The sequence below is a fragment of the Apodemus sylvaticus genome, chromosome 14, assembly GCF_947179515.1.
Source record: "Apodemus sylvaticus chromosome 14, mApoSyl1.1, whole genome shotgun sequence".
NCBI lineage: Eukaryota > Metazoa > Chordata > Mammalia > Rodentia > Muridae > Apodemus > Apodemus sylvaticus.
In genome coordinates this window covers 23543995-23568717 of record NC_067485.1, presented here as the reverse complement: position 1 = coordinate 23568717, position 24723 = coordinate 23543995, and the positions used below count along the sequence as shown (strand labels likewise).

Here is a 24723-nt window from a genome sequence, read left to right as displayed (position 1 = left end):
CTTGGGAAAAGGTGGCCTTTCCAAGCCTAGAAGAAAGGTTAGGGTGGACGGTGCATCAGGGCCGGGATGTGGGGGAAGTTCCCTGGACTTTGATGAAATCCAACGCCACAGAAATGGCAGAACCTGTGGGTGATGGAGGGCTACATATTGGGTCTGTGGACCAGAAGCTAAATGTCTCTAATTTTGCTAAGTTCTGTACTGAAACTGCATCCCCCAGTGTGCTCAAGGAGGCAACAGAGCAGGCGGTAGTTCATGACCTATTTGGGCAGCAGAATGAACTTTGGAAGGTCACAAAGACACTATCAAGTCGCCTCCCCCTCCACTGATTCGTGGTTCCACCAATATTATGCCGCGCTCCTGGTCTCCGGCAGGGGCCGCTGCAGCCGGGGCATGACACCAGGAGGCAGAGCGCCCCTCCCTAGACCTCTCCTGCTGCACTGTCCCCACGGCCTTTTGCAGGTGTGTCTCTGGCCTTGGTTGGGGTCGCGGCTTTGTCTCAGCTCCACGCGCCCATCCCGCGCATGCGCGGCTGGGTGCTGGTAGGGACGGCGGCGACACTATGGGTGGCTGGATGGGCCACGCGTAAGAGAGAAACCCAGGGAAGCAGCTGGGCCGGGGAAGGCAGTGACCGGAAGGAAGGGCACTTTGGCTAAGGTGACAGGGGCTGGTTGTAGTGGTGGCGCGTGGGAGTGCTAAGGGTGGGATCGCGACGCAGCCTGAAGGTAGAGCCGGCAGGATTTAATAGTCTCGGCAGCAGAGCGATGGGGGAAAGGTCAAAGCCAAGGCACGAGGCAGGAGGATGGTGCCCCAAAGTTTTGCGAAGGGGCGGGGTGGGGGTGGCGCACTTTTTAACTCTGGGAAGATGGGAGATAAGGAGCGACAACTGGAGAGGTGGGCAGAAAACCCTCTGAGGGTGGGGCCTGGAGGCTGGGCAGGCACGTGTTCGGAGAGGTGATCAGCTGGGTCCTGGGCTGTACCCTTCTTTAGGTTAGATGGCAGGTAGGCCCCGATAGGAGCAGGTGTGAGTGGAGCGGGTCTGGGACTACTAGGGTACTGATCTCATTTGGGGAGCTTTTGGTGTGCAAAAAGCCTTTACGGAAGTCCTGGGACTGTTTCTGCAGTACAGTTGCCATGCATTCTGTCCTATGACTGCTCCTGCATATCAGTTGATTGTGTATATTTCTGGGTCGCAATGGGGTGTTTTGATAGAGGCATATATTATATTATAAGAAGAGATAGCCAAGCTAATTAACATGTCTGTCATCTCGCAACTTTTTAGCAAGAGCCTTTCTAGTTCACTCGTTTCAAAGTTTTGAAATGTACATCACTTTATTATCAACTGTGGTTGCTGTGCCCTGCAAAAGACCAGACAAACTTACTCTTTTCCAGCTGAGAGTCTGTGCCCCTTGACAGACATCTCCATGCCTGCCCCACACTCAGCTCCTGCTGACCACCGTTCTGTTCTTTGCTTCTGTGAGTTTGACCTTTATATGCGCTCCGTGTGAGATCGGTATGCCTGCCCCGCTGAGCTTAGCTTAGTTCACTAAGGTTAGCAGGGTCATCCAAATGATAGAACCCTTCTTCTGATATAGCATTGTGTGCGCAAAGGCTACACTTGCCTTAGTCCTCAGGGGGTTAACACCTAGATTGTTTCCACGTGGGTAACACCAAAAATTAACATCCAAGAGCAGACGCCTCCTGCCCCCATTGACCTTCGATTCCTTCAAAGCAAGCTCGGAGGCCGCTTTCGAGAATGGATTGCCAATTCTGGTTTGAATTTTATGAATGATCACCATATTATTTACCAAAATGGCTGTGCTGTCTCACGGTTCCTTTTCGTCCACATCCTTGTTAATGTTAGCCTTTTGTCTTTCTGATAACAGAATTCCAGCAGGTTTATGCTGATAGTTCATTGTGGCTTAATTCCGTTGTCCCAGTGTCTTCCTTTGAGAAATACCCATTCAGGCGCCCTGCTCAGTTCTAAAACTAGGTGGCTTTCTTGCAACTGGAAGGCCTTGGTGCTCTGTTAAATATAAACTGTGCCATAAAACACCAACACCAGGTAAGGGTTCATGTGACCACAACGAATTAGGACAAAAATCCAGACCACTCAGTAATCCTGTCTAAACCGTGAATCCAAAAACCTGCCGCTTTTTAGCCATCTCAGCACCAACCTCTCTTTCTTCTTTTCAGTAATGGCCCCTTCAATGTCCAGTCAACGTAGCTTGCTTCCTCATAGGCTCGGGTTCAGTTCTCAGTACCCACACTATGACCCAAAGCCATCGATAACTTCCATTCCAAGGGATAGGGCACCTCCTCTGAACTACCAGGGCGCCAGGCACACATGGTGTATACAAGTACATGCATGCAAGCAAAACATTCACACACATAAAATAAACCTAAATAAAAATATTAAACAATTAACACCCTTTAATTTCTCTATGATTTGTGCTGCCTGGAAGACACTGATAGTTGACATAAGATATTCACATAGATATTGAAATCCTGGCTTCTCTTCATATCGCCATATATACTTTTTTTTTTTTTTTTTTGGATTTGGGTTTTTCAAAACAGGGTTTCTCTGTATAGCCCAGGCTGTGCTGGAACTCACTCTGTAGACCAGGTTGGCCTCGAACTCAGAAATCCACCTGCCTCTGCCTCCTAAGTGCTAGGATTACCAAATTCTTGTCATTTCTTTCATTCATTCTTTTTTCTTTTCTTTCTTTCTTTTTCTTTTCTTTTTTTCTTTTTCTTCTTCTTTTTTTTTTTTTTTTTTTTTTTTTTTTTTGGTTTTTTGGATTTGGTTTTTTTTTAAAGACAGGATTTCTCTGTGTAGCCCTGGCTGTCCTGGAACTCACTCTATAGACCAGGCTGGCCTCGAACTCAGAAATCCACCTGCCTCTGCCTCCTAAGTGCTAGGATTACCAAATTCTTGTCATTTCTTTCATTCTTTCTTTTTTCTTTTCTTTCTTTCTTTTTCTTTTCTTTTTTTCTTTTTCCTTTTTTTTTTTTTTTTTTTTTTTTTGGTTTTTTTTTTTTTTTTTTGGTTTTTTGGATTTGGTTTTTTTTGAGACAGGATTTCTCTGTGTAGCCCTGGCTGTCCTGGAACTCACTCTATAGACCAGGCTGGCCTCGAACTCAGAAATCCACCTGCCTCTGCCTCCCAGAGAGCTGGGATTACAGGCGTGCACCACCACCGCCCGGCTAATTCTTATCATTTCTATTTCTCAGTAATTAACCTTTTCCCTCCAACAATGTGTTCTGTTGGTTTCTATCAGATGATATAAAACTCTCATTCTGATTTTTAAAAACTGTTACATCCTGGTGGTGGTGGCAAACACCTTTAACTGCAGCAGTAGGGAGGCAGAGGCAGGCAGATCTTGATGAGTCCAACGTCTGGTCAGCCTGGTTGAGTTCCAGGCAGCCAGGAAGGGCTATAAGGAGACACCCTGTCTCAAAAAACAAAAACAAATAATAAACAAACAAACAAAAAAATTGTTCAAAGTCCACAGAAAATCCAGTCTGCCCTTGCTCGTCCTGTGACTACCTGCCTTCAGAAGAAAGGGCTTATTTTGCCTCACAGTTTGAGAGTCAAACTATCATGGCCGGGAAGACAAGACAACAGGATTGGGAGGCTGCTGGTCACAATGAGTCTGCAGTCAGGAATCAGAGAGAATCAATGCCGCTGTCCTCACACACACCAGACGACAGCATTGGACTCCATTACAGGTGGTTGTGAGCCACCATGTGGCTGCTGGGAATTGAACTCAGGACCTCTGGAAGAGTAGTCAGTTCTCTTAACCATTGAGCCATCTCTCCAGCCCCTCATTTAATTTTTTTTAAGCATTTACGTGTATGTGGGTAAGAGTTCATACCACAGCACACCGTGAAGGCTAGGGGACAACTAACGGCGGAGTCAGTTCTCTTGTTCCATCGTGTGGGTTCTGGAGATCAAACTCAGGTCACCAGGCTTGGCAACAAGCACTCTCTCACTGTCCCGTTACTAATGGAGGCAGGTTTTCTCACTGAATCTTGAACCTGAGAGTTTGGCTAGGCTGCCTGGCTGGCCATTTCTATCCTTTCTCCAGGAGCCCCCTCCCCTCATCGATGGGGTGTGTTGGCACACGCCTTTGATCCCCAGTGCTTGAGAGGCAGAGGCAGGCAGATCCTTAAGAGGTCTGAGATAGAGGCCAGCCTGGTCTACAGAGCCAGGGCTATACAGAGAAAAACCAACCAAACAAATATAAACAAAACAAAAAAGATTACCCAGGGGCTTGTGGGCTTGGCTGAGTGTCTGACTCTGCTCTGGGGTGAGAGCATCCCTCACACTCTCAGATGCTACTGCAGGGGTGCAGCCCCAGTTGAGGAGCACTGCGAGTCTGTGCCTCAGTCCAAACGATAAACAAAAACAACCAGGCTAAACATCTATCAGAATTCTGTCGCCAAGGACTTCAGTTAAGGGTATCTTTTTATTTTATCTTTCTTCATTTTGTCTTGTTTTTTGTGGTGGTGGTGGTTTTTTGTTTGTTTTGTTTTATTGAGACAGGCTTTCTCTCTGAATTCCCTGAGGATGACCTTGAGCTCCCGCTCCTCTCTCATCTACCACATTAAGGGTGTTCTTAACAATACAGTCCCTTACTCACCGTGACCTATGACCTCACTCAGGGGGTTTTTAGCTCTATGGGTGCAATTTATCCTTTTTAATTCCATGTTCAGTACATCACAAGATAAGGATCTGGAGTGTAGGTCTTGAAGCCCAGGACAATCAAAGCCCTGGGCTTTACCCATCCCCCCCAAAGCTTAAAAGATATTTCTCTCAGCAGGGTAGCAAACGGGCTTATAACCTCAGGCTTTGGAGTCTGCAATAGGATGAACATTAGTCAAAGCCACCCTGCAATATGTAACCAGACTCTCTCTCAAAAACAAAAAGCAAAATAAAATTAGAAATTGTGAGATGTTTGGTACTTTATTCTAACACAGATTTCACATGACATGGTGTGTGTTTGAAGGAGGCTGTGTTCTGCTGTTGGCGAGTATATTTATGAGATTTTTTTCCACATAGGACTAGTTGTCTTGAATCAGCTAGCAAGTGTTTATACATATATACATGTAACAGTACCTCTAGAGAGACAAAGGCATATTATGTATGTGAATGTTTTGGGATTGTTTCCATGTGCCTTATAACTTTTCTACAGCCCGCCTGGGGAAGTAACATTTCAACGAAAACCTGATGCGACCACTCCCGATTGTGCCGGGCCAATTCCTTTCCCAGCTGTATCGTAGACTGAAGCCTCCAGTCTCCCCACAAAGCAAGATCTGCCTCACCATGGCTCGCCCAAGTTCAAGTGAGTCACCCTTATACATGCTTGCATTGGCCACCGTGCTGAGGAAGCTTTAGCACGATTTTCACGGGGCACGTGAATAGGAGGAGAAATTTAGGTTTCTGATACCAAGATAGCCTCGGTTCAGCATGGTCACAAACACAAAGGCTTTGTCTAGACTTTCCACAAGAAATGTAGATCCATGTAACCTTTTAAATCTCCACAGCAGTTTGCCACAACAGGCCCTGCACACCAAGCAGCCCAGGGACCCTTATATAATGTGACTGAGTATATTAGATCATAAGGAGGTAGAGTTGAGATGCTAAGCCAACATGTGCCCAAAGCTCTCATTTCCTTGAGAGGCTGCCACGCACCCACCCATCAAGTGTATAAGCTTGTATCTTCATGATACGGGAAACGTTTTTTAAAAAACATTTATATTCATTTATTTAAGGGAGAAGGACATGCATGTGCCCTGATGTGTGTTGAGGTCAGAGGACGACTTGTAGAGAAGTCCTATTTCCTACCATCACGTGGCTTCCAGAGGTTGAACTCAGGCCATCAGGCTTGGTGGCAATGCCCTTCCTCTGAGTCATCTTGCCAGCCCTGAGGAATGCTTTTTATTGGAATATCCAAAATATTGTTTTAAAAAAGATTTATTGATTGAATATGTGTGAGCGTTTGCCTGTATGTGTGCATGTGTGTGCCTGGTACCCACAGAGATCAGAAGGCACCGGATCCCCTGGATCTGGAGTTGCAGATGGTTGTGAACTGCCATGTAGGTGCTGGGAACTGAACCCCTGTCCTTTGTAAGAACAACAAGTGCCCTTATTAGTGGAACCGTCTTTCAGCCCCTGTTGGAGTATCGTAAGGTATACTTCTTTTCAGTGTCAAGGTTCACGACATACACAGGTGATGTGGAATATAAATATCCGGTTGGTACTCTGGATTGACACGGGTTTTATTTTCTGTTTAGATATGGCCGATTTCCGGAAGTGTTTTGCGAACGCCAAGCACATAGCCATCATCTCGGGGGCTGGTGTGAGTGCAGAGAGCGGGGTTCCGACTTTCAGAGGAGCTGGCGGTTACTGGAGAAAATGGCAAGCTCAGGTTAGTAAGGCTTCCAGAAAACCAAAGGCTCTTCTCAGTGACGCTCTTACGGGGTTTGATTCAGCATCCACAAAGAAGCGCGCAGGGACAGCGCTTGAGATGGGCAGTGTGACCATTTTGTCCTCTTGGTTTTGCCGTCAACACACGCTCTATCTATGCCGACTATGGCAGCAAATCTGGGGCCAGGGAGTCGGTGCAGTACAGAAGGGCACCTGCTGTGTGAGCATCAAGCCTCAGGACTGCAGTCTGCATCCCAGCACCTGCAGGAATGCTTGAAACCCAGCCCTAGGAAGGGGAGACTGGAGGCTCCTGAGTTCTCCCATCAGACCCTACTTCTCAAAGGCTCACAGCTTTTCGCTTGTGCCAAGCGGACAGCCGAACCTCCGACATCTGGGCCTTTAGAAGACATTGCAGATCCAAATGATAGCACTGTTTCCTCAGTTAAGTTAAAATCCTTGGTTTTAAATGTTTATTTCATTTCTCTTTTTAGTTGTGTGTATGTGGGCGGGGGTGGTACATAGCTATGTGGTGCCCCTCGAGGACAGAGGAAGACATTATGTCTACTGTAGCTGCAGTTACAGGAGATTGTGAGCAACCTAATGTGCGTTTTGGGACCTGTGCTTGGGCCCTCTTAACTGCCTAGTTATCTTTCAAATCCCGGAAATCCCTAGTTTTAAAGAACGGCGAACTTCATGTGTTGTAGCCACTGTGATGCTCCCAGCCCTAGAATGCTCGCACATGATGCAGGCTTCATTTTGGTTGGTTAGCTGAAGATAAAATGAACCTTAGTGTGAGCCTTGAAGAATCCAAAGAGTTTGCATGGAGCGCAGAGCACATGCGCTGTCCTTTCCTTCCTCCTATAGGGTGAAGCAGGTGGGGAGTGGAGATCCCCTAGAGGCATCCTTGGGGAACAGCAGCGGGTGGCAGGAAGGGCTGGGGCTGGGGGTGGCTGCTCCAGTGTCAGAGGAAGCTCAGAGTTTGCCAGTAGGTTGAGAGGTCCACGGGCATATTTGATTCCAACTCCGCCCAAGGGCACTTGTATGTGCTTATAGTTCCAGGGTGTCCTAGGTGAAGGAATACAGGGTCCCCTGAGGGCCACACATTGCACTTTGAAAAAGGAAAGGCTACTGTCCCTGTCTGGGGTGGGGGTGTGAGTGTGTGTGTGTGTGTATGGGCATCTTTGATATGCTTCTTTTCAACGTTAACATAGACTGGAATGAACCCACTGGTTGTGTGTACTGTTCAGTGAGGACCTGAGGTGACACGGGCAGGATATGGGACATTTCCGTGACGGTTAAGAGTTTCCTTGTGCACTTCCTGTCAGCTTCCAACCGGGACAGCTGTGCTGTGGGCCTCTATCACAGGGACAAACTGTCAGTCCCAGAAGAGGTCTAGTGCCTGAAGTCCAGATATTTTGTGCATTCTCTTAATATATATTGTTCTTATGCATGTGTACGCTTGTGTTCAATGTGGCTCATATATGTGTATGTGTGTGGTATATGTGTATACATACATATACATGTATATGTGCAGGCATTTATATATGTAGTTTGTAAGTACATATAGCTGGTTGTATGCATGAATGTGTGTTATGGGTATCTTGGGGGAGGGATGATCATCTAGGGGTATCACCGAGTTCATTTAATGGAACAAAGAATTGTATGCCCTGGAGAGACAGGGAATCGAAGTCTCACACACACACACACACACACACACAGAGAGAGAGAGAGAGAGAGAGAGACAGAGATAGAGACAGAGGGAGAGAGACAGAGAGAGAGAGAGAGACCACTGACAGCCTGAGATCTAAGGCCAGGACATGCTGTGCTATGTCCTGCCCCAAACTGAAAGCAGAGATGACCCCCCCCCCCCCCCCCCCGCCCCGAGGTTCCGGAGGGAAAATGAGTTACTGTCCTGGGAGCAGCTGACAGAGTGAAAGTGAGTTACAGGTTGAAGCAGAACAAGAAAAGACCAGCCACAGAGAGAAAGCCAACCAAAGGGGCGAACTGTATTAGAACCCATAGCTCCCATCAAGGGCATGGGAGGGGCCCTGGGGGCGGAGTCTGCCAGGGTCTCTAATTTGGATGTTCCATAGGCTCCTGGAGCCCTCCCCCTCCCCTGCTGGCCATGTTTAGCAGTTGCAGTCTCCTCTGTGTGTGAGTATGTGTGTGTGTGTGTGTGTGTGTGTGTGTGTGTGTGTGATCACCCCCCTCCCAAGCATAGAGCATCCTTCTTAAAGGGACCAGGCCCTATTTTCTAGATTAGTCCAAGTTCTCCTGACCTTCCTTCACATGTATGTATATATATGTGTAGTTTATGAGTACATAGCTATATATGTGTGTATAGTATTTGTTCATGTATAAGTACATGTAACTAAGTGTTTATGTTTAGTTGTATGTATACATGTGTACTTCTTTTTTTTTTTTGGTTTTTGGTTTTTGGTTTTTCGAGACAGGGTTTCTTTGTATGGCCCTGGCTGTCCTGGAACTCACTCTGTAGACCAGGCTGACCTCGAACTCAGAAATCCACCTGCCTCTGCCTCCCAGAGTGCTGGGATTACAGGCATGTGCCACAACCGCCCGGCACATGTGTACTTCTAAGTACATGTAGTCATATGTATATAGCTGAATATATTGCATAATTGTGTCCAAGTGTATATATATGTAGTTTGTATGTGGATACATGCATAAAGTTGTGTATATGTATGTGTATGTGTCTGAATTACATGTAAGTATATACAACTGTTTATATGTACTTATGGACATGTATATATATGTAGATTATGTATACTTACATACATGTGGCTGTATATATGCATGCAGTTGTGTACATACAAACATCTACATGTATTTTTAGCATAAATACATGTAATTACATATATGTGCATAATTGTGGATATATAAATATGAATACCCGTATGGTTGTAGCTCTGTATATGTGCATATACACATGTGTAGTTTGTACACAATACATATAATTGTATATAGTTACGTAGATGTGTATAGTTGTGTGCTGTGTGCTTGTACCTGCTGTGCTTTTAGTTGTGTGCAGGTATGTGTGCCTGTGCATGTATGTGTAGTTTATGTGCCTGATGTATTTTACTGGGGCATTTTTCCTTTCATGTTTTTCTTGGAGATCTTGTACAATAAAATTGATTTCTCAGAGCTCTGGGGCGGCGGGTAGAGGAGGGATGAATTCCAACCCTAGATCCTTCCCCACATGTCACTCGACTTCCTGTTCATAATTTGTGAGCTAAGTGAGGAAGTTTGCGTTGCTCATCAGTAGGGAAGTTAAGAGTGACCAGGGCTGGGATCTGAGCCGGGGCTATGCAGTCTAGCCTGACCTACTGCCTGCTCATTTCCACTACCTCCACAGGTCCCTCGCTGACCTCTGCCTCTCTCCCCTCAGGACCTGGCGACACCTCAGGCCTTCGCTCGAAACCCATCACAGGTGTGGGAGTTTTACCACTACCGGAGGGAGGTCATGCGGAGCAAGGAACCCAACCCCGGGCACCTGGCCATTGCCCAGTGTGAAGCCCGGCTGCGTGACCAGGGCAGACGGGTTGTGGTCATCACCCAGAACATCGATGAGTTGCATCGCAAGGCTGGCACCAAGAACCTTCTGGAAATCCATGGTGAGCAGAACAAGACTTGAAAACACGGCTTGTCCACCCTACTGTCCTAGACACCTGTCCTTCCCCTAAATGCTGTGGTACTTGGTGTTCCTGTCCACTAGAGATGTGCTGCCTACACAGCCACAAGCCCCTGTTTCTTGGGCATCTACTGAAGGAGGCAGTGCTTGACACAGCTATCCATGGAGGGAAGCAGACAGGCCCGGGTGCTAGCATCACTGTGGCTCCAGCAGGACTGGGCATGCCTGGCTGTGACTTCAACATCCTGGGAGCATTTACTTATCCTTCGTCCTCAGGAGGGAATTTGCTGATGAAGTCATCCTGTCCCACTCCAGAGTCTGAGGGAGGTGTTGACCCAGGCTCTTTTTTGTAACAAGCCCGCCATATTGTTGTAACATCCAGGAAGTTTGTCCTGCAGTGCAAGTTGCTCTGGGTTCTTTCCTCTGTGGATTTCTGCTCAAGGCCATTAGCTTTAGCATCTACAAACCCGAGGGATGGGTTTCCTCATGTACAGGTTGAGAAGCAGTCCACTCATGCTGTCTATTCTGTACAGGTAAAACGAAGTGCTACATTCAGTCAGCTTCACCTGACACAGAAATATGTCCTCTGCTTGTCTTAGTTGGGTTTTATTGAAACTCCTATGAAGGAAAACATTTCATTGGGGCTGGCTTACAGTTCCAAAGGTTCAGTCCATTATCATCATGGCGGGATGCGTGCAGGCAGGCGTGGCGCTGGAGGAGCCAAGAATTCTACATCATGATCAGCAGGCAGGAGAGGCGACCGTGAGCCACACTAGGCATAGCTTGAGCATAGGAAACCTCAGATCCCACCCCCCACAGTGCCGCACTTCCTCCAACAAGGCCACACCTCCTAATAGTGCCATTCCCATAGCCAAGCGTTCAAACATCTGAGTCTATGGGGGCCATACCTATTCAAATCACCACACTGGTCAACACTTAACTCTGCTGGCTATGTGTCATTTACCACATATCTCCCTCTGTTTCTCTACAATGTCAACCCATGAGCCATTCATTTTCCTAGCTTGCATAGAGTGGAGGCAGTGGCACCTGACAGGGTGAACCCTGACTGGGTTCTTTGAAGAATCACAAAAGGTCACATGTGCACATTGGGTGTGATTTTTTTTTTTTTAATTTTTCTCTGACAAATGATGAGAACTTTTTCCTGAGGTAAAAAAATAAAGGAAGCTCCCTCATTTCATTAAATTCAATCAGGATTTTAAGATATATGTGGGTGTTGAGTACGAAGCTTATATTCTCTGCAGGAACACCAAGCACTCCTAACCACTGAGCCATCTCTCCAGCCCGGACTTCCCTCAACTAAATTTCTTTGGAAACCCCTTCACAGACACACTCAGAGGTGTAGATGCTAGGTGATTTAAAGTGTATTGAGGTGACAGTCAAGATTAACCATCCCAGCTAGCCCTTCAGAGAATTATACCTCTGGGGTCGCATGCACTGCTAGAGTGACATACTCTGAATGTGCTTGTCAGGAGCCTGTGGCCGTGCTTATGTTTGTCCTGAGATTGATAGCTCCATCTGCTCAGCATGAGGTAGAGGAGAGATGGTCCCTAAGGAAGGCAGAGAAGGAGGCACACTGCAACCGTCTGTGTGTACTGTGGTGAGGATGCACCCCAGAGCACCCTAACCATGCAGCAGCTGTTTGAACTGAGGCCACCACAGTGTACTGTAAGTGGTTGCTACTGCTAGCACTTCTTCATTTTGTTAGTTAATTGCCCATTTTGTGAGTTTCTTTGCTGGAAGAGATTCAAGTTCTGTTAAATCAAAGGTAAGATTCGGGGATGCTCTGAACGATTGAGCGTTTAGGTATGAGCCTAAACCTTGAACAGCTGCACTGTCTCCCCAGCCCATTGGCCTTCTGTAATTAGCACTTACATAGTAACTCTGACCCTTAGCTCCAGGCTGAACAGTTGCTTCTCTCTAGACCACTCCAGCTACATCTTGACATCACTCCAGGGTCAGCTGCATGAGGTTAGCCATGTAGTTATTTCCTCTGTCGGTTGTGATGTCCTTGAAGGCATCTGTTGGTTTCAGTTGGTTAAACAGTAGTAGATGTGTGGTGGTTTGAATACAAATGCCCCCCCCCCTCCCGCAGAGGCCCATATATTTGAACTCTTAAGGATTGACACTATTTGAGGAGAATTAGGAGGTGTGTCCTTGTTGGAGGAAGTGTATTACTAGGGGTGGGTTTTGACGTTTCAAAAGTGTGTATTAGGACACTACTGTTCCAATGTCATGAGCGCTACCATTCGCCCACCGTGCTCCCACCATGCCCCCAATGTGCTCCCACCATGCCCCCAATGTGCTCCCACCATGCCCCCCCCATGCTCCCACCATGCCCCCAATGTGCTCCCACCATGCCCCCCCCCCGTGCTCCCACCATGCCCCTGCCGTGACAATAATGGAATAACCCTCTGAAACTGTAAGCAAGCCCACAGTTAAATTCTTTGTTATAGAGTTTGCCTTGGTCTCTTCACAGCCATAGAACAGTGACTAAGACAGCGTGTTTTTATATTTCCCATGATTCCTAGGCTTAGACCCAACTGTAAAAATGAACATAGGATGACAAATTATTGTCCGGCTTTTCAGACATAGAGACTTTGCTCCGATGATACCGAGCTCTGAACTTACTTGACACGTGTGTTTTCTTTCAGGAACCTTATTTAAAACTCGGTGTACCTCTTGTGGCACTGTTGCTGAGAATTACAAGAGTCCGATCTGTCCAGCTCTAGCAGGAAAAGGGTAACTATAGCGTACTGCAGAGTAAATGCAGTAAAGACTCAATGGAACATGACTGAGGATGTTGACTGTTCACTGAAGATTCCAGTGAAGATTTTTCTTCCTTCTTCCCCCCCCCCCCGTGGCTATTTCTAAAGCGCAAGACTAGACACCGTACAGATATTTGATGAAAGAAATACTTGACTCATAATTTGCTGTGCTAAGTGAGAGCTATAAGGTGCCAGAGTTATTTGCTGTGGTGTGATCCCAAAGTCTTATTTTCACAAGTCCACCCTGTCTTCATGTATGTGTATATTAGTGAAAAGATCACAAGAAACACATTAGAATTAAGAGAAAAGGATTAACTGTGACTTTGAGGAACGGGGAGATTATGGGTAATTTTTATTTCTCCTTCATTTCATAGAGAGTTTTCTAACATTTTTGTGATGGATTATATATCATTGTTTATAATTAGGAAAATTTAGGAGTCAACTTAAACTACTGGAAAAGTTATCTTTTGAACCGTTTCAGAGCAGTATAAATGTCTAGAAGCAAAATCCTAACATGATATCATTGGAGAAGCACCAGAATTATCCTGCTCAGACTCCCCTACACAAATTCCCCCTTGAAGCCAAACTGATAGTCAGGATTGCGGGATAGTCAGGATACTAAGTTAGCACACATGAGCAAGCTTGCAAGCTTGTACCACGTGCCACCAGGCAAATGCACAAAGGTCCAACCATGTCATGTCCTTCCTCTGTTCCTTGACTTCACCATTAGTATTCATTCTCTTTAATACTATTTATTCCAGGGCCCCAGAACCAGAAACTCAAGATGCCAGCATCCCAGTCGACAAACTTCCCCGGTAGGTAAAAAACTGATGTCTGTCTGGGCTTCAGGATTGGAGGAAAGAAGGGCAGGAGGGACAGTTCAGTGGTTAGGAACACTGGCTGCTCTTCCAAATGTTCGATTCCCAGCACTCACACGGCAGTTTACAACTGCCCATAATTCCAGTTCTAGGGGGTCCGACACCCTCATAAGGCAGGCAGAGCACCAATGTATACAATGTAAAGTAAAAAAAAAAAAGTATAAAAATCAAAATCTTAACTTTTTTTTTCAGTTTAGGGAGAAGCCTGGTAAGTGCACCAAAGTAGCAATGACCCTTGACCTCTCAGTCCAGGCTGGAAAGGAAAAAGATGAACCATTTTCCAGGTCCTTTTTAGAGAGCCAGTTTCACTGTGTTGCCTAAGGTAGCCTCAAGCTTCTAGGCCCAAGAGATCTTTCTGCCTCAGGTGCCTGACTTTGATCTCTCTCAGTTGTGACAGATCCCTTGGGGTCTGGGAAGTTTCTGAAGCGGTTACTTGACAGAGGTGATCTGTGCACCAGCATCACACTGTAATTATCATTATAGAGCATTTATAGTATAATTAGTAAGTAGCCCTCTTCCTCTTCCTCAGCATGTCCTGGTCCAAGACAAGGAGGTGGCAAAGGTCTTGAAAAGGTGAAATACGGAACTAAAAAAATTGGGGCTGGAGAGATGGCTCAGTGGTCAAGAGCACTGGCTGCCGATCCAGGGGACCTGAGTTCAATTCCCAACACCCACACAATAGCTCGCAACGGCCTGTAACCTCCTTTCCGGGGGATCTGATGCTCTCTTCTGGTTTTAAGGAAACTGCATACTCATGATGCACATACTTAAATGCAGTCAGAACACTCATACACATAAAGGAAACAAATCTAAAATAATTGGATATACTTGTGTATACATATACTTGTGTATGTTATAAAGTACGGTTGATTTTTAAATTGTCAGCTTTTCAAAACCAGACATTGAAGCGGTGCTTCCAGAGGGAGTTCCTTGCGGCCTGAAAGATGATCAGTGACAAGGTGCTTACTAGGCAAGCAAGAGAACCTGAGTGTGGATCCTCAGGACTCCCAGAAGAGTTAGGCCTTGCCATTGGTGCTTAGAACCCCAGTGCTGACAGACGGACAGATCCTAGGGGCTCGCCGGCCAGCCAGTCTAGCCAAAGCAGCAACCTTCATGTTCAGTGAAATACCCTATCTCAACAGACAATATGGAGGGCAATAGGGGCAGACACCCTAGTTGACCTCTGGGCTCCACATACACGCATGCGCAGGCCAGAGCATCAGCACACGGGTGCACATGTGCACATGCACAAAACAAGGCAAGTGGACATCTGTGAGTTCCAGGACAGCCGGAGATATATATTGAGACCCTATATCTAAAAAGCAAGAAAACAAAAAACAAAACAAAAAAACCAAACCAAACCAAACTAAAACCCCAAAACAGAAAAACCCAACCCCCCCCCCCTCCAAGAAAGGTTTCACTTTTAAAACCATGTCTATGTGTGTACGCCTGCATGTAGGCGTACACCTGAAAAGACCCTTGGAGGTCAAGGCATTTGGACTTAAGCTTGAGTCACAAGCGTTTGCTTCTTCTTGAAGGGATCCCTCCAGCCCTGGTCACTGCTTTCTACAGAGGGCTTATACTCCACTGATACGTCTTTGGCTTATTTTAACCACAGACACATTCCCCCCCCCCCTCCTTATTTTTAGGGGGATGGGTTTGAGACAGGGTTTCTCTTTGTATCTCTGGCTGTCCTGGAACTCACTCTGTAGACCTGGCTGGCCTTGAACTCACAGAAATCTGCCTGCCTCTGCCTCCTGAGTGCTGGGGTTAAAGACTGCCTCCTGAGTGCTGGGGTTAAAGACCACCTCCTGGCCAAGAAGTGAGTTGTTGTTGTTGTTTTTTAAGCTCACCTGATGGCCCAAACTTGTAATCCCTGCTATTTCAAAGGTTGAGGCAGGAGGATCACAACTTCCTGGCTGGCTTGGCCCACAAATGTATTCAAGGTCAGCTGGGGCAATTTAGCCAAACAACGTGAAAGCAAAAGAATCAAAAAGAATTTAGAACTCCTGCTTTACTACACGCAGAGCCCAGGTTACAGCGAGAGGCAGAGCAAGGGGGGTGGGGGGGAGGGGATTTTGGCATGGAGCACGTGACTGAAGACCAGTCTCAAGAAACAAGCGATCAGAGGAAGCAAACGGAGGTCATTGGTGGAAAGGTGGTCCCTGTGTGGCAGCCCAGTTTTCCTGGGATCCTGGATAGTCCTGACCCGAGCGGTCAGAGACAATGTAGGGATGGTGTTCCTCCAGGTGCGAGGAGGCAGGATGTGGAGGGTTGCTGCGTCCTCACGTGGTGTGGTTTGGAGAAAACCTGGATCCTGTCGTTCTGGAGGAGGTGGACAGAGAGCTTGCCCTCTGCGACCTGTGTCTAGTGGTAGGTCACGTGTGTCCCTCGTCTTCAGGCCCCGGAAAGACTCGGGTGGAGTGTCTGGCGCCATCCTCACCCTCCCTTCTGTCTTGTCCTCCTACCCACTCTCCTCCATTTCTTCTTCACTCCCTCCTTCCCTTCCTCTCTGAAAGACATGCGTGGACGTCTGTGGTATCCAGGAGGAAAACCGAGAAGCAATAAATAAGAGCTCGTCTTTTTAAAAGATTTGTTTTATTATTTTTAATTATGTTTAAGTGTGCGTATCAGCATGTGCATATGTGCACATAGGTTCAGTGTCCTCGGAGGCCAGGGGCTTTGGGACCCCCAGAGTTACAAATAGTTGTGACTCCCTCCCCATCCCCCCCCCCCGAAAAAAAAAACCCAAAAGGAACATGTTTTTTTAGAGCAGTATAAATTTATAGATGTACTATTCTAACATGATGTCATTTGGGGAGCATCAGATTTTCTTTATCCATCTATCGTATGTGTATGCATGGTGATTACCTGTTAATGTGCCACGTGCATTTGTGGAGGTCGGAGGACAGCTTCAGGGAGTCAGTTCTCTCCTTCCACCTTTACATGGTTTCTAAGGGCAGAACCCGGGTTGCCAGGCTTCTACAGCCAGGCTCCTCCACCTGCCGAGCCATCTCGCTGGCCCTGGCCTAGATTTTAAATATTAAAACGCTCTTTATTAAACATCATTGATAAAATACAAAAGGATCAAAGCCTAAGAAGGAAATTAGAAATCACCACATTATACCATGTGGAAATACTCGCCGGTGGCATTTTTATCTTTTCTTCTAGAGCAGGGGTGAACGAACTGCAGCCTCTGGATTAGTGTAGTTTGCACCATTTTGTAAACAGTTGTGTTAGAATAATTGTGTCTCTCCACACATTGACTGCGGCTGCTTTTGTCCCACAGTGTGAGAGCTGAGTCCTGGCGGCAGAGTCTGGATGGCTTAAAAAGCCTAATAATTTAACAGTATGGTTCCGCTTCTGATCTAAACCCTTCCGTGTGTGTGTGTGTGTGTGTGTGTGTGTGTGTGTGTGTGTGTATCATGTATGTAAAATACACATGATACACACTATGTCTTGGGACTGCTTTATTCATATAATGATTCAATTAGCATATTCCATTATTCCATGTCAGCATATCCAAAGCTGCCACATGATTTTCTGGTACACAGATAATATAGTGGGAAACCCCTATTGCAGAACATTTGGGTTGGTTTAGGCTGCTTTTTGAATAGTGTCTAATGCAGCCCAGCAGGTATTACATCACTACATAGCTAAAAACCAGACTTGAATTCTTCATCCTCCAGCCTCTACCTCCCACTGCTAGGATTATACAGGCATGCGCCCTCCGCTCAACAGTTACACATTTTGGCATTTGATGCAATGTTGTATGATTACCTGACAATGAAAATCTAAGCATGTTCCTCAGGCAGTTTCCCAAGGACACATTCCCTGGACGTGGAATTAACTGGAAAGAGCACAGAGAGTGAACAGCTTCTTTAATGTGTCTTTAAGAGTAGAGAGTTGGGCTGGAGAGATGGCTCAGCGGTTAAGAGCACTGACTGCTCTTCCAAAGGTCCTGAGTTCAAATCCCAGCAATCATATGGTGGCTCACAACCATCCTTAATGAGATCTGATGCCCTCTTCTGGTGTTTCTAAAGACAGCTACAGTGTACGTACATATAATAATAAATAAATCTTTGATCCAGAGTGAGCAGAGGTCCTGAGTTCAATTCCCAACAACCACATGATGGTTCAATCTGTACAGCTACAGTGTACTCATATACATAAAATAAATACATCTTAAAAAAAAAAGAGCAGAGAGTCTTTGCGGCGAGTCTATTTCCATTCTGTATTTACTGCACACCCCCCTTGTTGTGTGCAGCCTCTGTGGCAGGGGGGTTGGTCATCAGTGAGGAAACCTGCTTTCCAAAATGTATTCTGGCCTTTTCCTAGGGAGGGCGTGTGTGCAGGTCAAAGGTTAACCGTGACTATTTCCCACCTTAGAAAAAGAATATGAATCATTCACATAACTTCATAGACCAGAAGAAATTTTACCCTTGAGTCATGCCTGTTGGGCCATTTCTTTGATCCCTGCCACTTGTGTAACTGTCCCTTTGTGCCACATGCTCTTGCCCACTCCCAGTGACCTGCCTAATACAAGTTCCACCTTTTGCTTGTATCCATCTGCACCTCCTGTCACCCAGAGAGCCTTTCCTCACACCTCCATCCCCAGCCCCGCCTGAGCAAGTTTCCCTGGTGTTTTCTTTCCTCCCAGCGCTGTCACTATCCCCTTGCTTTATAGGTGGGAACATCCTCTGTGGTCTACCCGGCTGCCATGTTTGCCCCTCAGGTGGCTTCCAGGGGGGTCCCGGTGGCCGAGTTTAACACGGAAACCACTCCAGCCACCGACAGATTCAGGTACGGGGACAACCAGGCTGGGTGATGGGAGGGGGAGGGGAGGCTTGGGGATGCCATCCCAACAGACTGTACAGTTCTGATTTCCGCGGAGGACCGGAGAGGACAATGCGGGCAAAAAAGAGAGTTGGTGTCTTTTGTTTGATTTGAACTTGACTTTTATGAAAGGGCAAATGCCCTTAACTGCAGACTGGGTGGCTGTGCTTCGCTACATGGGAGTTTCCATAGAGCCTCTGTTTGTCCCATTGGCACGATATATTCTTCTCCAGACTTTATACTTGTATTTTTAGTTTTCAAACAGAACCTTGGGGGCTGGAGAGATGGCTCAGAGGTTAAGAGCTCTGGCTGCTCTTCTGGAGGTCCTGAGTTCAAAACCCAGCAGCCATATGGTAACTCACAACCATCTGTAATGGGATCTGATGCCCTCTTCTGGTGTGTTTGAAAACAGCTACAGTGTACTTATATATATAAAATAAATAAAACTTAAAAAAAAAAACCCAAAACCAGAATCTTTACAGGTAGGTGACAGGTGCCACTTTCCCATCAGAATGGCTTTCTTGGGTGAGTGCTGTAACAGTAAATGTGGGACATTCCCTGATTCCCTCAATGTTTTGTCTGACTGAACCCCAGGTTCAGTCCTTGTAACCTCAGATTTGCATGTGGCTACACAGCTGGTATATGTGCCCACCACAGCTCAGCTGGGGGCCTTTTAGTGCTTAGACCCCGCCCCCCCCCCCCCAGTGCCCTCAGCCTCCATACTGCTTAATCTTTAGAACTTAGCTGAAGTACACGGTATACCAGACAGTGCTTTAGTCCCAAGGATAGGCTAGATCACTAACCCAAATCCAAACCCACCCTGTGAAGATTAGGTGCTGGCAGTCAAGACGGGCAGTAAGCAGTGCATGCGGTGGGTACATTACCCAGCTTCCGAGGTGCTGAGGCGCCAAGGAGAGTCCAATTAGGTGCAATTGGGTGTAGGGGTAGGATTTGGGGTCCTTAGGGCAAGCGAGATTACACACACACACAATATATATATATATTGTGTGTATATATATATTGCTGAAAGAACTTTCTAGCTTCTGGGACTACCTGATACAAAGGCCCAAGGCAGATGCACACTGGGCAGTGTGGGGATCACTAAGGGCCCACCTGACTGCAGGGATGGTCAGTGGAGAGAGTCCAGGAGAAGTGATTATGGTTCATAAAGTATCCCATTGGCATGTGGCAAGGAAAGGTACTTGTTGCTGAATACGAACTGCTAATGGAGATTAGATGTCTAAGGAATTAACCTGAAAACTAAGTAGACAGTAATGTCGCTTGTCAAGAGTTTGAAGAGCCTCTTGCTTTTAAGTCCCAGTGTCCACATTTGATGGGGTAGTTAATGCTCACCTCATGTGTCCCATCATGTGTAGGCAGCAGGGCCTTCTCTGCCTGTGTAGCTGGGCATCTATTGGTCTCTTAATCTAAGAGTTTAGTTAAGAGAAGAAAAAGGACAAATGGATGCCTTGAATTTTTTTTTTTTTTTTTTTTTTTTTTGGTTTTTCCAAGACAGGGTTTCTCTGTGTAGCCCTGGCTGTTCTGGAACTCACTCTGTAGACCAGACTGGCCTCGAACTCAGAAATCCACCTGCCTTTGCCTCCTAAGTGCTGGGATTAAAGGTGTGCACCACCACTGCTCGACAAAGATTTATTTATTTAATGTATGTGCATATACTGTCGCTGTCTTCAAACACACCAGAAGAGGGTGATCCCTATTACAGATGGTTATGAGCCACCATGTGGTTGCTGGTATTTGAACTCAGGACCTTCGGAAGAGCAGTTAGTGCTCTTAACCACTGAGCCATCTCTCCAGCCCGGATGCCTTGAATTTTATATATGTATATACATATACATATATGTATACACACATATTTCTATATCATCATATATTACATTATATATGAAGCACAAATGAATGCCCATTAGCTTTATCTTTGCTGGTTTTGTTTAACACACAGGCTTCCATTTGAGATGGATTCGGCTAATAGAAGTCCACCTTTCCTCATTCCCATAATTTTCCTGGTGTTCCCTTCATCTTCACAAAGATCAGATCACCCTAGCCCTTATGAATAGACACCCAGACTTCCTGAGCTAGCATCTACAGCTGGAGGGTAGCTGTTTGTCTTCCTTGGGGTTTTACTGCTGTGAACAGACATGGTGACCAAGGCAAGTCTTATAAAGGACAGGGCTGGCTTACAGGTTCAGGAGTTCAGTCCATTATCATCAAGGTGGGAGCATGGCAGCATCCAGGTAGTCATAGTGCAGGAGGAACTGAGAGTTCTACATCTTCATCTGAAGGCTGCTAATGGAAGACTGACTTCCAGGCAGCTAGGATGAGGCTCTTAAAAGCCCAAAGTGACACACCTACTCCACAAGCAGGCTACACCTTCTGATAGTGCCACTCTCTGGGGCAAGCATATTCAAACCATCACACTGTTTATACTTTATCAAATGGCTAGTGGGTTCTTGAAAGGAGCTCCTTTGTTCTAATTATGTATATATGCCTGGGGGTATGTGTGCACAAGGGCAGATGCCTGTGGAAGCCAGAGGTTTGGGGTCTCTTGAAGCTGGCATTACAGGAGGTTGTGAGCTGCACAATGTGGGTGCTGGGAAATGAACCCTAATCCTCATCACGAGCAGCACATGCGCTTAGCTATGGAGCCGCCGATCTCAACCCTCTTACTTCGTGATGCTGGGGATTGAACTCAGAACCTGTGCTTGCTAGACAAGCTCTCTAATGGTAAGATAACTCTTTGGCCTAAAATATACATCTTATTTTAGTTTGCTCTATAACCCAGGCTGGCCTCAAACTCATGATTCTCCTGCCTTAGCTTCCTAAGTACTGTATAGGAATGCTCAGCAGGTCTCCCTGCATTCAGCCCACATCATGTGCTAGTGGTTGCTTATTCTTTGTCCAGTGATGGATTTTGTCCAGGGTAGCACAGCAGAGTTCAACCACTGGGCAACTCTCCAAGCTGATAATTAATTTTATATAATCACATTTATATACTTCTGCTTTTGTGGCCCATGTTTTGAGACTCAAATCTAAAACTCCATTGCCTTAAACAGTTGTCTTAGTTAGGGTTCTATTGCTGTGAAGGGACAACATGACCAAGGAGACTCTTATAAAGGACAACATTTAATTGGGGCTGGATTACAGGTTCAGAGGTTCAGTCCATTATCATCAAGGTGGGAACATGGCAGCATCTAGGCATGCATAGTGCAGGAGGAGCTAAGAGTTCTACCTCTTGTTCCAAAGGCAGCTAGAAGATTGGCTCTCATGTGGGAGGAGGGTCTCAAAGCCCATCCCCACACTGACACACTTCCAACAAGGCTACACCTCCTAATAGTGCCACTCCCTGGGCCAAGCATATTCAAACCACCACACAAAGCTTTACCGGATACATCTCTTGTTATGTAAATGTCAACCCCTCATGCTTAAAGATTCATGCCTCAAAACAGAAAAATACATTCAGATTCAAGCACTTCTGTGTGTGGTTGTGCCTGCTTGTCACCCACCGGACCTGTTTCCTCTCCTGATATCCAGAATTCCCCCTCAAATTTAGTTCCCAGTTGGGACGGACTGTGACAACCTTTAATCCTGGCATTTGGGAGGCAGAGACTGGCTGATCTCTATGAGTTCAACGCTAGCCTGGGTCTACACAAGTTACTGGAACTTGTTGAGTAGTCCAGGCTAGCCAGGGTTATGTGAGATCCTGTCAAAAGAAAAGTCTACGAAAAATTTAAAACACTCTTAGTTGTATGCTATTGGCTGTAGTTGTATGTTTGTTTTGCTAACTCACACCTCCTAATTCTGCTGTATGGCTTATGTTTAGGTTCCATTTTCCAGGACCCTGCGGGATAACTCTTCCTGAAGCCCTGGCTCCTCATGAAACTGAAAGGATTTCTTAATCGCGCTGTAGACAGAGAAGATCCTGGAGTACACTGTCCTGGAGCACAGAAGCAGGGCAGTAACAGGAGAAGTGGCTTCGTGGATGGTGAGCTGAACTCTGGGAAAATCTAAGAGCACCCTCCAAGTCCTTAGCAGACAATCTGCTAGGTGATGGGTTTCAAAATACCAACAGCAAACAGGTTTTATCTGGAAGAGGCTGTCAAGTTCTTCCATATTATTTGATTTTAACTGAAATATGATTAATTTCGATGTGATATTTTTGGTTAGTTACTGGAAGGGAAAAATTTGTAATTAAATTGCTTAAAAAGGTAATTATCCTGATTATATGTTTGCATCTTGGACAAAGACAGAAGTAGAGAATTAAAACCCTGAAAGTTAAACCTTCATATTTATAATTTTGTGCAATTTTTTTTTTTGTAGAAATGAAACGATCCCCTATAGTTGGTAGCTTATTGTATGAGGATGTTCTTCCCAGAGATACGGTGGCTGGGGGCTTCTTTTCCTTTTCTTTTCAGTATTTACCTCCTTTGGACATCTTACCTTAAAGAATATGGAATCCCTTACAGCAAGAGCTCATGCAAGACAAGGAAGGAATGGCCGAGTAGAGACATCAGGATGAGGACAGGGGCCCTGCAAATCCAAATGAAACAGAGGTGCTGCCTCTAAGGGAAGGGAGTGATGGGTGGCCATCGCTCAGTGTCCTAAGTGACGGCGCATATAGCCTCTGCGGGAGCTACATCCTGAAAGGATGGCCTCTTTACCTTGCAATAAAGTAGCAAGAATGCTGTTCTGTCTTTGAGCTCTACCTGCTGATGCAGCAGGGGCCTAAAGGATGAGAGGCCTAGAGGGATGCCGTGGCATCTAACGAAAGAGGATAAAAGGCGTAGGAGATGCTCTCCTTTGGATCCAGTCAGTTCTCCAGGTAACTATGCACCTGGTCCCCCTCCCCTCAGCCCCTGTCAGAATTCCATTTGTTTTTAATACCCTGGGTTTCTGTCAATAGTCACAGGGCTACGACCAAAGTACCGGAGAAAACTTAAAGGATGAATGGTCCATCTCGGCTCACAGTTAAGAGGAAGGCATCGCAGTAAGGGAGGCTTGGGGAAGGGAATGGCTTGGTCTGTGGCTGCCTAGAAAGCACTGTCAGGGGATGTCTTCCTCAGTTAACCGTCTCTGGGAACTCGCTATCGCACATTGGAAGGTGTGCCTCACTGCTGCATTCAGGGTTTGCCCACTCCTGCATGGCTGGGTACTGGAAAGCTGAAGGGGGCAACTTGGAAATGAATTGATGACAGACATAGGAACAAACACCACAAAGACATGCAGAAAAGCTGGCGTCGAGTGGGTTGTGTTACTGTGATGGAGGCCACCTCCCATGCAACTCGGGGACTCAGCAGGTTTATTCTGTGTAGCACAAGGAGCAGGGGTTCAACAGTCTCCGTGGGAGACGGGAGGGGAACAGTCTCAGGTTGCAGTCACCCACGAGGGAGCCGTGATTGTTAGTTTTTACGCACACTGTCACCATCGGCACAGGAAGCCTTTGCCACTGGGGCATTAGGGTCCTTGACCCTGCCGTAGCTGGGCCCAGGTCAACAATGCCCATTCACTCAGGACTTTGTGGCTCCCCACAGGTGTTTGTTAGTCCAATCAGGTTGACATTTCAAATGATCTACTGCAGGCAATAAGGGACAGCTGTGTGCACCATAGGTGATAGTCATTTGTAACAAATCCTAAAAGTCCTTTGTGTGAAGAAGATAGCTTACCCGATGACTAATTGGGAATCAGTCTGAAGAACTAGCAAGGCAACCCAGGGTCACACTGTAGGTGGTGAGCCAAACTGAGGATCACACTGTAGGTGGTGAGCCAAACCGAGGGTCACACTGTAGGTGGTGGGCCAAAGCTAGGGTGCTGTTTGAGTGATACTTTTGGAAAGGGCGTGTGTGTGTGTGTGTGTGTGTGTGTGTGTGCAGGTCTGTCTGTTTGTTTTCTGTTTATCTGCAATGGCTATGTGTACTGCAGGGGCCAAAGTCCTCGGAGCCCCTGGAACTAGTTAGAAATGGTTACGTGCTGCTTGACCTAGGTACTAGAAACCAAACTCAGGTTCTCTGAAAGAGCAGTAAGTTCAAGTTCTCAACTGCTGAGCCATCTCTTCTGCCCACACTTTCTTTCAATGTGGCTTTTATACGTATGGGCCGTCGCATGCTTTTAGTAGGTGATCACTGGGATCTG

General features: G+C 46.4%; 1 protein-coding gene across 4 annotated transcripts; it reads left to right on the top strand.

Moving 5' to 3' along the window:
- Nucleotides 1–375: 375 nt before the first annotated feature.
- Nucleotides 376–22882, top strand: Sirt5 (sirtuin 5). 4 transcript variants are annotated; one of them, XM_052157140.1, is made up of 9 exons: nt 376–459; nt 5196–5345; nt 6298–6431; nt 9837–10062; nt 12752–12839; nt 13627–13680; nt 15993–16116; nt 18431–18546; nt 22432–22882. In XM_052157140.1, the coding sequence occupies exons 2-9, from the start codon at nt 5231–5233 to the stop codon at nt 22454–22456; spliced, it is 882 nt and encodes a 293-aa protein (XP_052013100.1). In that variant the 5' UTR covers nt 376–459; nt 5196–5230; the 3' UTR covers nt 22457–22882. The 4 variants fall into 4 exon arrangements, with proteins under 4 accessions (XP_052013100.1, XP_052013098.1, XP_052013101.1 ...); XM_052157138.1 differs by having other exon boundaries at nt 22418–22882; XM_052157139.1 differs by lacking the exon at nt 376–459 and adding an exon at nt 466–654 and having other exon boundaries at nt 22418–22882.
- Nucleotides 22883–24723: the final 1841 nt, after the last annotated feature.